The following is a 15,985-nucleotide window of genomic DNA, read 5'->3' on the forward strand; positions in this document are numbered from 1 at the left end:
AGCGCAGAATATTCTCACATATGAGAGTATTTGTATTGCACTTTGGGGAATCTGAAAATAGCACACAGCTTTTATCCTACACACATGGTTGATGTCCATGATTATATTCCTATGGAAGAGTTCTCGTGTGTTTGCAGGTATCCCAGTGGAGGATAAGGTGAACATCTTCATCAACAGCTTTGGGTCGATTCAAGAGACGACAATGGTTAGTGTGTGTGTGTGTGTGTGTGTGTAATTAACTTGTACTTTATATTCCACATTATTCATTTAGGCACACAATCTTGTTAAATAGGGTGACCAACAGTCCTGTTTTCCCAGGACATGTCCTGCTTTCACGTCCTGTCCTGGCCGTCCTAGCTGTTTTTTATAAAGTGATGAAAATGTCCTGGTTTTAAAGGAAAAGATCAGCTCTACAGCAAAATATAGATGGGCAAACAAGGAGGAAAACAGAAAAGAAAAACCAGATAAAGAGGAAGAAAACTAAAGATATAAATATATTTTGCTAATTCATTTTTGTTAGTTTTTGAGAGCTATTTTTGTTCAATTTGGAGGTATTTCTTTTAGTTATTAATTATCTATATATTTATTTTTTTCTAATACAGAAGAAACATTATTTCTATCATTATTTCATTAATTATTTTTGAAACCTGTCATAATAAAACATGTTGAGTAACCTCTGAGAAGCCTATCTGAATTTGTAACAAATTTATATCCATACAGAGGAGGCATAGCCTACTTTAAATGTAGTAAAATTAATAAGGCATCTTTGAGTAAACTTCGAGTATCATTTGAGTATCTGTTTGCTGGGAAAAGTGTCCTGGTTTTTGGTCAAAAAATGGTCACCCTATTATTAAATGTTGTTCATTTGATTGATTTACAAAATTCATTTACCTCTATTGATACTACATTGTACATTGTTTCATCTCTAGGATTACCGTATAAATATATTCCTGCGTCAGCGCTGGAATGACCCACGGCTGCGGTTGCCAGCTGATTTTAAGTCGGACGCATTAACCGTTGATCCAAAAATGTTCCAGTGCCTGTGGAAGCCAGATCTGTTTTTCGCCAATGAAAAAAATGCTAATTTTCACGACGTCACACAGGATAACATACTCCTGTTCATCTTCCGCAATGGAGACGTCCTCATCAGCATGAGGTAGGTCAAGCTATTGTTTTAATAATACATTGGCAATATTATAATAAAACAACAATGTTCAATATAGGTATGCTCCGATCAATCAGCCGCAGATCTGTATCGGCCAGATCAGAATTTACTAGGGCTGTCAAAATAAAAGTTTGTGTTTACATAATATATGTGGGTGCACTGTGTATAATTATTTTTATATTTATAAATACACACACATGCATGTACAGTATATTTAAAAAAAAATATTATTTATATATAAAATATTTATATTTATATATAATATCATCTATATAGAGTATATACATGAAAATATTTCTTAAATATATACAAGCATGTGTGTGTATTTGAAGAGTTCAGATGCAAAAGCCTCTAAGTGCCATTTGAAATTTTCTTCTAAAATTACCATTTTTATCAAGCTTGTATATTTAAGTTCAGTAATTTAACTTAAATGACAATTAATAGGTAATCTTCATTGCCATTTAAGTGAAATTACTTAACTTAAATATACAAGCTTGATAAAAATGGTCATTCTAGAAGAAAATTTCAAATGGCACTTAGAGGCTTTTGCATCTGAACTCTTCATTTATTCATATAAAATAATTATACACAGTGCACCCACACATATTATGTAAACACAAACTTTTATTTTGGATGCGATTAATCACGATTAATCTTTTGACAGCCCTAGAATTTACCAAATGGTAATCACTAAATTTGGCCGATCTCACAAACCGATCAGAATTTGGTGACGTAAAAAACGCAAAAAGTTGTGGACACGCATGTAAACAGTATACAGATGAGGTTTTTGCTCCACGATATGCTTTATCTTCATGAAACTTTAGAGCAGGTTTATTTAGAACAGGTTTTCTCGATCCAAACAAGCCCAAACACAATAACGATGTGCAGATCTTGAGAAAATCCTCACGGAGTGACATGACATGGTGCTTGGTTAAAGCTATAGGACACCCGTGATCCTATTGCGTCACAATCATGATGCATAATTGTCCAAACTCTTTTGAAAGTTCAACCATTGATAACTTATCAGTTACGATGGGTATAGGGGCGATGTGTTGAGACCAGCCGGACACTGTTTTACAGCTGGAGAATGCTTGGATTGGATCGATCGCTCTGATTGACAGGTCTTGATTACCATGTGACATAGAAGAGGAGCGCACGGCTAACAATAGCACTGGAAGATCATCAAAAACTAAACCAAACTTGATTTTCATTTCTAACTGTCAAGCATGAAAAATAACAGAATAATTAAATAATTTGCACTACTTTTCTCAAGTTTTCTTAGTAGTGTTAGTTGCATCTCATATCATATTTACATACAATGGAAGAGCAAAAAACTTGATCAAAATCTATTTTGATAGAATGTGCATTTATCACCAGAGATTTATACCAGTCGGAACTGATTTATAATAAAAGAGGAGGGGATTAACAAAACATTGATCTTCAGCACTATTCTATTTTTCATCACAACTCTATTTTTAATCAAATAAATATGCCAATCCTTGGTGAGCATAAGAGACTTAAAAAAACATTAAAAAATCCTATCGACCCCAAACTTTTAAATTGTAGTGTAGATGAATGACATTGCTGCGTTGTTTTTTTTTTTTTATATTAAATTTTAAAGTTAACCGGGCTTTCCATGCAATTTTAAAACAATCACCGTCTTTTGAACTCTTTTTTTGATCACAAGATTTCATTCAAATCTATTAATCATATGGTATATATTCAAATCTAATAATGAGTATCATCCTACAAACAAAATGTGAAGTAAATTATACATCGGTATACTCATTGCATTCATATCGCAATACTCTACCGTGTCAGTACATACAAAGATAGATCAAATTGACATTACGTTAACCAACCATTCAAATCTAATAATAATCTAATCTCTTTATAATGTTTCAGAAAGTTTAGACTTTTGTGTCAAAAAAAAAAAACATCAGTGAGCCAGGGCTTAATGCATTATTTACCAAATGGTTTGTAGCAGTTGGCCTACATTAGAATTAATTGTAAACTATTTTTAATTGTAAACTATTTTGCGGTAGTTGTAAATATTTTGTATGGAGGATGATATATATGAAGAAAAACTGTTTAACACTGCTTATATAATGGAACATAATGCTAAATCTGGCCCCGGGGTTTACTCATTTCACATACTGAATGAAATGCGTATTGCACCTCTAGCATTGTGTTATTGTTACATTTCCTTAGCTGAAAGATCTGTTGAAATCTGACAATCTGGTTTCTTCTCGCAATCACATTTATCATTTGAAAGTTTTCCAGTATATCTTTTTCTTGCTGTTTTTTCAGGTTCCATCATGCTATTTATTCTGCTCTGATCTTTAACTGCCGCATATTTAGATAGCAGAATGTTAGTAGCCATGGCTATTTGCTCAAGCTGAAAGAGTCTTTGTGGCAGATGAGAGAATATGCTACATCTTTGCTTTATACACACACACTCACGGTGAGAGAGAGAGAGAGAGAGAGAGAGAGAGAGAGAGAGAGAGAGAGAGAGAGAGAGAGAGAGAGAGAGAGAGAGCAAGCAAGCCTTGGGCTGAGAATCCCACCCCACAGCTTCCTTTACACACACTCTCACTCTCTCTCTCTCATCTGCTACTGCTGCTCCACATGTACCAAGACTAATGAACCTTGCAGTGCGTGCGTGTGTGTGTGTGTGTGTGTGTGTCCTCTGTTCATACTCTCGCACACATACCGTCTGTTCTAAGCTCTGGAAAAAACTGGCTATGCATTTACGAATATTCCCCTTTTTTCAGGTTGTCTGTCACTTTATCTTGTCCTTTGGATCTACAACTCTTTCCTATGGACACCCAGCTCTGCAAGATCCAGTTAGAAAGTTGTAAGTTAATTAAACACATACATTGGTGCCTAATGCAATAAAATTGAACTGTTAAATTTTTTTTAAGAGATGGAAAGAAAGACAAGGATGAGGTAAAACAGCCATCGTAATGTGGTGTGTGTTGTTTTTTTTTGTGTGTGTATGTAGTTGGCTACACCACAAAGGACCTGGTGTTTATGTGGCAGTCGGGAGACCCTGTTCAGATGGATGAGATTGCTTTGCCACAGTTTGATGTAAAGCAAGAAGACATCAAGTATGGAAATTGCACAAAGTTTTACTCAGGAACAGGTATGGATTGACATAAATATACACTCATATTTGCATACATATTAAAGGAGGGCAGCAACAAAGAAAGGGGGAATATTGTTTAGAAAGGCAACAACTCAAGAACAGCACACACACACACACACACACACACACAAGTGAGAAATCGCTGAGCTCATGCCTCTTTTACACTCCTAATTCAGACTCAAATGAATCAATACCTCTGAGATCGGTAGCTTGGGCAACCTCAGCATCAGAGCCAGAGTCTTACTATAGTATTAAATTCTCTCTCTATATATATATATACATATACATATAATATACATATACATATATGCATATATATATATATATATATATATATTATATACTTTCTGCAAAGATGCTTTGAAGCAATGTGTATTGTTAAAAGCGCTATACAAAAATACATTGAACTTGATTTGACATTTGCTAAAAAGTTGTATGTTCAACTATAGCCCATTGTACAAAATACTGTATCTGGCACTTTCCACAATCAGGTTACAAAGAGAATCTGTATCGTTTTACATTTCCAAACAGTGAATAGGGATGCTTAAAAAAATAGAATCTTTTGAAAATTAAAAATGTCAGAAATCCAAATTATTTTTTCATCACAAGTGGTGATACCAAACACAAAATCCAAGATGTTTCCAGTGCTTGAAATGTTAGTATTGCATATTGCACACTGTTTCACATACTATATCTAGTATACTGTGCAGTATATAGCAAAAGGTATACTACTGTAGTATTTGATTCTGAACATAGCCAATCATTTGCTTTATTCACAAATCATAGATATAGCTCTCTTAGTTTCTGCTGCACTCTGTGCCTGAGGCAGACTGGCAGAGATGTTAGTGATAATGATACTGTTAATGTTGCTATAGATTGTGCACAGCATGTTTGCCATGTAATGTGTGTAGTTATATTTTTGTATGAATACCTTCCAGGGTTTCCCAGTATTTTTTTTATTTGATGTCTGTACCCCCAACTCCTATCAGTAATCTATCAATATCAAACCTGAAATGTGTTCCTTTTATCTCATTATACTGGATTTGAAATAAAAGGTACTTAGTTTTTTAATTCTTTTTCACATCCCTAATATATTTTAGCTTATTTTTTTTTTATTTAATTGCTTTTTAAAATATTAGCTTGAACCCCTTATAACCTGCTTAAGTACTCCTTGAGGATGTTCCATGAATATACAAATTTGGGAATTGAAGAAAAAATATTTGAAAAAAGAGTGGTGGTGGTGTCTTTATGTGTGTGTGCGCATGCAAATATTAAAGGGGTATGTTCACCTAAAAGGGGTATACCATGAGTAATGTGCCTGGTAGGGGATTCCTTTGCCGAAATTGTCACAGATGAGTACTAGGGGCAATAGGTGTCCTGGGTTAAACAAACCTGGGGAATTTCTCTAGGATGAAAAGGTGCACTTTTCCACCTTGTGGAGGGGGAGGTCGGTCACTCAAGCACTGCAATCGACCAGTTGTCCAAGCTTTACCTGTTATTACCCAAATCTTGGGACGAAACTGGTTCTACATGGAGATTACAAAACCTTGCAAAGGTGTTGGGTGTAGCCTAGCCCAGATGTCTGTCAATGACGCACCATTCGCCAGGACTGAAGAGTCTGCAGTGCCTCTGATAGAGTGAGCTCTAATGGAAAAGGCATGCCTTGGGGTTGGTAAGCCATATGAATGGCATTCACTATCCAGTGGGTAAATCTAGCTCTCTGTGCCTTCAAGGTATATGCAAGGCAAAGCACACAGTGGGCAGAGCAGCAACAGGGCTGGGTCTCCCTCATCACGAGAAAGCGATTGCTGGTTCACCACTGGAACTTTGGGCAGGTAGCCTGGCCGGGGTCTCAGGACAAAATGAATTGAACTCTGGGCATGAATTGCTGATAGAGAGGGCCTGCAGATCCCAGGTATGCAAATTGCCCACTTCCCTGAGAGGGTCAAGGGCAGCCTCCATGACTTTTTTGAAGACTCAAGGAGATGGGGACAACTCAAAAGGGATGAGCTTTTACTGGTATGCCTGACCCTCAAAAGCAGACCGTATAAATGGTCTGTGCTGAGGAAGGATTCTTCAGGTCATACGCCAGTAACGCCACAAACTAATCTTGATGCCAGACACGTCCACATGTTTCTTGGCATGAGCAGCTTGAATAGGAGCCTGTGCCGATTTGGTACTTGCAGGCTTAAGATTTGTCTGAAGTAAGGGCTGTAAACTCTTTTATCTCAGCTGGAGGGACAGGCTCTATCAGGCTCTATCTAGCAGGAGTAGAGCAAAACACTGTACCTGGTGGACTGAGTCGATATGTCGATAAGCCAACATGACGGTTAGGACCGCGCTAACCACACATTTAGACTCCGCACAAGAGGCACCAATGGAAAAACATCCGGGATACCTTGGGTGGGAGGCTCGCGGCGAGGTGGAGCAGGTTCTGCCACATCAGAAGGCCCAGCATCCCGAAGAAACTGTGGCGTATGGTGTAGTGGCACACCTACCTCCAGGGGATGTATACATTTTTTTGGCACACCTAGCTTGCTCCGGGGGCCCACAGTACAGGGGTTGGTGAAGGCAGAGGAAGACAGGCTTTTTCGGCTTGTCACACTTAACTGTCTCTTTGCGCAGGCCCGTGGCAGCAGAACGGGGGAATGCAAAGTGTTCACAGTCACCAGGGTTCTGATGCAGATACTGATGCTGTGGGGTCACTGAGTGCTGAGGCACATGTTTGGTAAAAGTCATAAACGCTCCACTGATTCCATAGCTTAAGTGTTCGAAACATCCACTGGCATTAATCCACAAGTTTCCGAGGGGCGCTTCTGTAAAAAATAAAGTGGGTGAAATTTCCGGTGAGGCGGCGGAAGTAGCATTCCAATGGTATTTTGTGTGTTAGTTAGCGAAGAGGCTAGCTGTTTTTCGGAGAATTATTTTACTATTTAAAGACGCAAATCTTTATGAGAGATGTCGTTACGGAGCTCAGTGACATCATGTGCTGTTAGTGGTTGTACGTATAACCGGACTAAACTAATTCAGTGGCTTAAACGTGATTGTTTTGAACATAAGCCGAAAACGAAATCAGAGGGATCCTGCCAGAGCCCGTCTCTGATCCTGCCAACGACTGTAGTTTCCATCACCTCCCAAAAGACGACGAATCATCCTGTGTACATTTGTTTAAAATCTTAATATTCTATAAACTCTATCAGCATGTGTTTGGCTGTTCGCTACTGATGTTACACCTAAACTCAGGATCAAAGCCTGAGTTGACAGAATACCAAATGTGCCAGTTAATGTATTCAAGTAGCACATTCATTTATAATTTTGAATAAACTCCAAAGCACAATGACTAAGTGTGTATTTTTTATTTTAATTGTTTGTCAGCTCGCACAACTGTCTGTCACCATGCCTTGATGAGTATTGATTATTAATAATGTTATTATAATACTCCCAACCAACTACTGCAGAGGGTAAAGGTACTGTTATTTCACCCTTTTGAATTTCGTTGAGGTTGTGTTCCCACATTGTTAGCTAGTTTGGATCACTATAACTTGAATGACTGTCAACTGTTGAATGAACGAGTGTGAAGTATTTCAAGTCGCACTTTGTTTACTTCGAACCGGAAGACGCGCCCACTTTTGACGCAAGGCCTCATGGGGCGTAGGAAACTTGTGGATATCAGTACAAAATCTGTGCGGCAGAAGCTTCATCGAATAGGTTTCCATGCCAGAGGTTGGGCAAGGCCCCTTACTAGTGAAGGTAAATCTTGATGCTTCCGCATATCAAGACATTTTGGACAATTCTATGCTTTTAACTTGGACAAAGCAAGACATGGTTGGATGAGTTTTGTGTGGATGAACTTGACTGGCCTGCAGAGAGCCCTGACCTCAACCCCATCAGCACCTCTGGGATGAACTGGAACAGAGATTGCAAGCCAGGCCGTCTCATCCAACATCAGTGCCTCACATCACAAATGCTCTACTGGATGAATGGGCAAAAATTCTCACAGAAACACTCAAATTCTGCCGAAAGCCTTCCCAAAACATTGGAAGCTGCTATAACTGCAAAGGGGGACCAACTCTATATTAATGTCTATGTATGTACAATACAATGTCATTACAATCCCTATTGTTTTATTCTCAGGTGTCCCAGTACTTTTGTCCATATGCCCAATGATCACTAAAGTTGCTGTATATTATTCATCATCATTATTTTTTATCATATACTTACAACAACTTATAATAATGATAATACAAATTAAATACATAAGACAAAGGCACATACGTTTTTTATGACTATACAGTACGGACTGTATGTTTATGTGAAAATAATTGGTTTTAAGGCAAATCTTAGCAAGGAAGTTAACTCTTGTCAATGGAGCAGAGCCAGACTCTCTGTACAAATGAAATGTACAAGAATCTGGTGGGACTGGGCCATAATTTAAAAGCCTGTATTTAATTTATAAAGACAGAATTTATATTATAATTTATATTTATATATTTTAAGATTGAAAATGTAAGTCTGGGACAAGGATAAAACAATAAAACCTATACATAGAAAGCATCTTGTAGCAAAGTAAATTATGAAGATATGGTGCAACGTTTTCAAAAAACTTTGTATAATTTTATACATCTCTCTTGTTTCCCCTTTCAAAATGTAAAGGTTATTATACTTGTGTAGAGGTCATCTTTACACTGAGGAGGCAAGTGGGCTTTTACCTGATGGGGGTTTATGCTCCCACCCTACTCATTGTCGTCCTATCATGGCTGTCCTTCTGGATCAACCCAGACGCCAGTGCAGCCCGAGTCCCATTAGGTGAGTCAGCCTTCATATGGACCTGAAATTGTTGTGTTGTGTTCGATGACCCAAATCAGAGATACTATTCTTCATTACATTGCCCATTTAATGATTTTATAAGCCATGGGATTTTATGTGACCAAGGTGATCAGCTCTGTAGACCTTGGTAACAGCAATTCCTAATAATTAAATGTTTTTTTTTTAAGAAGTCACTTATGCTCACAAAAATACATTAAAACACTAATATTATTAAAATATTATTACATTTTAAAAAAGTTTTCTAAAAAAAGTTTTCCTGTAATGCCAAAGCTGAATTTTCAGCATCATTACTCCAGTCATCATCAGTGTCACATGATCTTTCAGAAGTCATTATTTTATGCTTATTTGCTGCTCAAGAAACATTTCACATTATTATCATCAATGCTGAAAACAGTTGTGTTGCTTATTATTTCTGAAAATCATAAAATATTTTGGTAGCACTTTATTTTAAATCCCTGTTCCCTATGTATATGCTATGTACTTATAGTTATTACAATAACTGTGTAATAACTAGGTACTAACCATGAACCTACCCTTAAACCTAACCTTAACCCATGTAGTTACCTTATATTAACTATACTTTCTAAGGTACACAAATAAAATAAAGTGCAACCAACATTTTTTTCCCAGGATTCTTTGATGAATAAAAAGTTCAAAAGAACAGCATTTATTTGAAACAGATTTCAATGTGTTACTATCTTTTCCTTGCAAAATAAAAGTATTAATTTATTACTTGAAAGGTAGTGGAATTGTAAAATTCTTTAGGGGAGATGTGGTGTGGCCAAGGGTCAATTTTGTAATCATTACAAAATTAGTCTAATTTTTAAAAACATTTTTATTTAACAAAAAATAAGATTTATTAAATAAACTAGGAGCCATCAAATCAAAACACATGCATTTAATTGCAATTGCCGAAACAATCTTGAATTAAACACACTACATCACAATATTTTCCACAATGATTCATAGCCATGAACTTTTCACAGATTTAAAAAAAAAAATGTTTGCACTGGGAACTTCATCCGTCAGTCATTCCCATGATTACCCGAAATCCAACCCGTTTTTCCTCTCTCATCTCTCCATATTCCTCCTCTCATAGGCTCCACCTCTCCTTCATTCCTTTCTCTCATTTGTTCATCTGTCCATTCCAGGGATGGCTGTCAAGTCCAGGTCAGTTTTAAAATTAAAGCGTTTTATTAAAGGAAACTCTAAAGATAACTGCTCAAGATCTGGGCACAGTGAAGTGATTTATGTATGCAATTACATGAGAAATTTATCTTTCTTTTTTCCCCATCTTTCTCTCTCTTTAGGTATTCTGTCTGTTCTGTCACTCTCGTCTGAGTGTACGTCTCTTGCATCTGAACTTCCTAAGGTCTCCTATGTGAAAGCCATTGATATCTGGATGATTGCCTGTTTGCTGTATGGTTTTGGCTCTCTTGTGGAATACGCTGTGGTTCAGGTGTGTATGCATGTCTGCTGTTGTCTTGCATTGAAACACTGCAGAACTACAGATTTAACAGCTGCTTCAGCACACTATATGGGTGTTTCACACTTTGGGCCCTGTGGACTAAACTTGCTTAAAATAAACATTTCACACTCTCACCACTAGTTTATTTTTATGCTAACAATACCCAACAGTGGACAAACATGCATCACAAGAGAATTTCAGTCTCATTTAAATTATGTATTTTAATAACGTTCTTCATATATGTATGTGTGTATATATGTTGTCCTTTCAATTTTTTCTTGTCTGACTCACCTGAATGAAAGGCTCATTATTAGGGATGTCTTTGTCTCTCTCAGGTGAGAATCACCTAATTATACATGATGAGGGCTGGCCTGTTCACACCCATTCGCATATTGCCTTGGCAAAATAAAAAAATGTTTTTCACAATATAACCCAATTCACAGTTTTATGTGAACGATTAGGAGGAGGATTTCCAGATCATTGTGAAGAAAAAACCCTAGGCAATAACATCAATTCGTCAAAAGTCTTGTGGACACATATTTAGTATGTGTTTTTGTGGCCTTATTTCAGAAACTTTCATTTTTAGTTTTTACAATAACCACGCATAAACAATATTCTCTCAAAAATACAAACATGTACAAACATGTTGCCCATATATTATGGTTACCCTGTTTCTGCTAAATATAGTGTAATTTCACCTGTGCCATTAATATGTTTATAAGCAGCTGAAAAAAACACATGTCGGGGCATGTCAGAACATCTCAAGGACCCCAAATACACCTTGGTCCTCAGAGGGTTAAAATGTTTAAATGTTCCCCTTTGAATAATAATAAGCTAATGTTTGTAGTCTCTACAGATTTTAATGAAATGTGACTTCCTGCTTATTATGACGCAAAATGATGATTTTTACGACATAATAAGCAGGAAGTAAAACACTTAAATCCTTATTTCTCCCATCTCAGGGGAAAATAAGGGAATAAACCATGACCATTCAAAAATATGACTGGGTTTCTAAAGATACAAAGCTTAATGCAAATGGGTGACGTGTCCCTTTAAAGGAAGAATAGTTTCTGTCATTTTAGTGTGTCTGCATGAGGAAATCACAGCTGCTAACACACATGAGCTCTTGAAACCCCGCCCTCTGCAGCAGATCATTTGCATTTAAAGGGCCATGCACAAAACGATGTGTTTTTGCAAACCCTCAAAAAGGGATAACTTTAACATGCTATATAAAAATATCTGTAAGGTATTTTTTTGCTAAAACGTCACACACACTCTCTGGGAACATCAGAGATTTATTTTACATCTTGTGGAAATAGCATTTTACCACCCCTTTAATACTTTTTGCATCATTTTACAAATTTACAGATTGAATAAATATTTTTTAATACATTAATCTGTAAATAATTGCTGTAGTCTAATTGACAATATATATATATATATATATATATATATATATATAATTTGGAGGAAATATTTTTTTTCTTGTTTATAAAATAAAACAAAAAAAAAAGTACTCAAAAACATACATCTAAATAGTAAATACAGAAAATCTGATAATTTTGCAGTGGCCTCTTTTTATCCAGAGCTATTTATTTCACATGAGTTTTTACAACTTTGGGCATCTTTATATATATTCCTTTATATTTATATCTCATATATGTATTTGTTTGTGTATGCATTTATCTCTTATTCAGCAATATGAGTGAATATTATGAATAATGTTGTTCAGCACCATGGACAGCACCATTCAAAACAGTATGTTGTTTATGTGCAAGTTGTTATTTACAGATCTTTTATGTTGGATCTGTTTCTATGAGATTTCCAGTCTTTCTGCTGAGGCAGAAAAGCAGTCACTAAAAGCAGTAAACCAGAAGAGGTTGTACATTACAGTGATTTTACCACAGAAAAGGAGTGTCATGGCATGACACAAAGTCTAAATCAACACAAGGAACTCACTTTTCTGTTTTTTTGTTTGTTTTTGTTTTTCATTATTATAGTTATTATAGTATATTTTATATAGTTCTTGAAACTGTAAGCTAATATTGATGACCAGTTTGCCACTTTAAACGATTGTTTTCTGCTCATGAAGCAATATACTGATGTTTTCTCACTCTAGTCTTTTAGCTATATGTTGCGGATATATTAGCAGGATTTCTATCCCAGAGTGTTTGACATTGACTCTTAAAACTTTATCCTAGAACCCAAAATTTCTTGTATAGCTGTTCCTTAAATAGGAAAGCAAAAAATGCTGACATGGAAAGGCACTCTTTTTGAGGAGAAAATAGATCAGTAATGAAAGCCTGAAAACAGAACAGCAACCGCAAGAAAAATCCTTACTAAGAAGCAATGAACTCCTTCTGAACCTTGATACAGATATACCTTTCTTGTGGTTACATTGTCCATCAATCCTAAAAAAAGGGAGGGGGGTGGGGGACAGCTCCAGAGCACAGAGCCAGAAAATACGGATATTTACTTTCTTTTTAAGAAATTTGAAAAGTGACCTGACTTGGAGTGATAACAGAGAACCTCCTGCACTGCAAATATTATCAGATTTTGTTGTGTGTGAAAAAAATATTTGTTATAAATATGAATGCAACAAGTAAAATCAACACAGCAGTAATATTTATTTTTAAAAATGGCATCAAGCCACCAGAGATATGTTTGATTCTACAGGAGCAATCAATGAAACAGAGAGAAAGGAGGAGGCTAGAAGACAGCTACCATATGGCCCTAATATTATATTAAACTCGACATTTATCTGGATGGATCTGTTACTTAGACACTTAAGCTAAACTTGTGTGAATGAATTTTATTTTTCATTTCATAATTTTTTTAAATTTATTTACTGTAAACAAACAGGTCACAATGTTGTTAAAGTCCCCGTGTGGTGAAAATCAAGCTGTAAATGTTGTTTATATGTCTATGTGGAGTTTTTAATATGCTTTAAAATAATAGTTCACCGAAAAATGTAAATAAGCCCATGATTTACTCACCCTCAAGTCATCCTAGGTGTATATGACCTTCTTCTCTCAGACGAATACAATCGGAGTTATATTAAAAAATGTCCTGGCTCTTCCAAGCTTTATAATGGCAGTGAATGGCTCTATATATTTTTTTAAAGTGCATCCATCCATGATTAAAGTGCTCCACACAGCTCTGGGGGGTTAATAAAGGCCTTCTGAAGTGAAGCGATGCATTCATGTTAGAGAAATATGAATTTTTAAAACTTTATCGCCTAAAATAACTAGCTTTCGGCAGACGGTCTATGCAAGTCAACTGACGCCAAAAGAGTAACACTTGATTATATATTGACGTAGGATGTACTGTAGGAGTAGTGTAAGCTTTGACGACTCTTACGGTTCAAATAAACAGGGCTTAAGGAATACACATATGACTCAGGGGGATGCATATGGGGAATCACTGTCCAGCCGCAGGTGGACTATTTCAACCCCAGGGGTGGCAAGGTGGCTTGCTGAGGGAAAGTCACATGCTCAGAGGGGCTTACAGTGGAAATACACATGTGGGGGTCGCTCGGGGGAGGGACCATGCACATGAGAGGCACCTAGCCGACACACAGGCAATAGACACTGGCGCTGAGCAACTCAGGGCTTTCGGGGAAGCTCACCTGAGGAAAATATTGCACGTACCCAGTCCGTAGAGTGGAATGGCATGCAAAAGACACCTGAGCAGGTCCGGTACTAGCTGGTTGAAGCAAGTACATGAGAGGACACTGGCTCCATTCAGAGATTATTGAATCTGGCGAATGTGTTGGGTGTCCTTCCTCAGAGGAATCGGCCAAGGAGGTGCTGTCGCGAGGAGTATGAGTTCGGAGAACCATGTCCGGGTGGGCCAGTACAACCAGAATGACCTGCTCCTTGTCCTCCCTGACCTTGCGCAGGGTCTGCACAAGAAGCCTCACTGGAGGAAACGCATATTTGCGGCCCTGCGGCCAGCTGTGCGCCAGTGCATCCGTGCCAAGCCTGCCCTCGGTCAGGGAATAATACAGGGCGCAATGGGTCGAGTTGTGAGAGGCAAACAGATCTATCTGTTCTTTCCCGAACTGGTCCCAAATCAGCTGAACCGACTAGTGATGGAGTCGCCATTCTCCAGGGAGGGCCATGAGAGCTCTTCGGCTGCACGGTTCAGAGCTCCGGGGATATAAAAGGCACAAAGGGACCTCAGATGCTTCTAACTCCATATGAGGAGGTGGCGGTCGAGTTGCGACATACGGCGGGAGCGCAGACCACCTTGGACGGTTGATGTACACTACAGTTGCGGTATTTTCTGATCGGACTCGTCCATGCTGGCTCTTGAGCACAGCTCAGAAATGGCCAGCAACTCGAGGCAATTGCACATGGCCCCCCTGCCCGTGGCATCTGTCATTACAACATGCCGGGAAGCTCGTTCCAGGGGCACTCCGGCCCGTAGAAACCTGAGGCTCATCCACGGGGTGAAGGTCTGACGGCAGGTCGGAGTAACTGGTACTGGGAGAGTGCCAGATTGCCATGCCCACTTCGGGACTCAGACGCGAAGCCAAAGCTGAAGCCATCTCACATGAAGCAATCCGAGCGGCGTTGCCGCGGCTGCAGATGCCATATACCCCAGGAGCCTCTGAAAAATTTTCAGTGGAACCACACTCGGAACCACCAAGTCAGCAGTGACTCTGCGCGCTCTCTCGTAAGACATGTCGACCGAGTCGATATCCATAACGACAAAAAGAGATCTTCTGCACGGAGCAAAGTTTGCTCTTTTCCCAGTTGACCCGAAGGCCCAGACGAGCTAGGTGCCGGAGCACTAGGTCCCTGTGTTCACAAACCTGATCTCGAGAGTGAGCTAGGATCAGCCAGTCGTCGAGATAATTCAGGATGCAAACCCCCTGTTCCCGGAGGGGAACTAGGGCTGCCTGTCCCGTAGCACTGTCGAATTTCGCCACAAGTGTAGACGAAAACCTACAGGCTTCGGACAGGTGCTTAGGATCGCGCCGAGAAGAAGCACTCTGAGGACACAGTACCATCACAGCGTTAAACCCGGGGGGACCCCAGTGTGCCCATGGGCAGCGGCCCCGTGGAGGGAAGGAAGAGCGGAGGAGATCAACGAGGGATCGCTGGAAGACATGGGGGGGGGGGGGGTCTTCGGGGATATTGAGATCTCCCGATGCACATCCCAGAAAAAGGTATTGGAGTGGACACCGACAGGAGTCATCGGCCACATCCATAAACCAATCGTCCTGGGAAACCATGGCAGTCATCTCAGGTTCTGACTCGACAAATGCCATATGCACACCCGAAAGTGGCAGCACTTTAAAAAGACGTGCCGCGTGTAAACTCTTTTGTGAGAGGAGAGAAAACTCTGCGATGTTGAAGCGAGCAGGGAG

The 15,985-nt window shown here is 38.6% G+C and overlaps 1 protein-coding gene across 1 annotated transcript in view; it reads left to right on the plus strand.

Moving 5' to 3' along the window:
• glrba (glycine receptor, beta a) overlaps positions 1–15,985 on the plus strand; it is a 29,166-nt gene that overhangs the window by 8,457 nt on the left and 4,724 nt on the right. Inside the window, exons 4-9 of the mRNA XM_089132352.1 lie at positions 138–205; positions 930–1,156; positions 3,940–4,022; positions 4,170–4,310; positions 8,967–9,119; positions 10,451–10,599. Of these exons, the coding sequence (XP_088988478.1) occupies positions 138–205; positions 930–1,156; positions 3,940–4,022; positions 4,170–4,310; positions 8,967–9,119; positions 10,451–10,599 (821 nt within the window). The remainder of the gene's footprint in view (positions 1–137; positions 206–929; positions 1,157–3,939; positions 4,023–4,169; positions 4,311–8,966; positions 9,120–10,450; positions 10,600–15,985) is intronic.

The sequence above is a fragment of the Pimephales promelas genome, chromosome 6 (genome assembly GCF_988280905.1).
Source record: "Pimephales promelas chromosome 6, fPimPro1.hap1.1, whole genome shotgun sequence".
Lineage (NCBI taxonomy): Eukaryota > Metazoa > Chordata > Actinopteri > Cypriniformes > Leuciscidae > Pimephales > Pimephales promelas.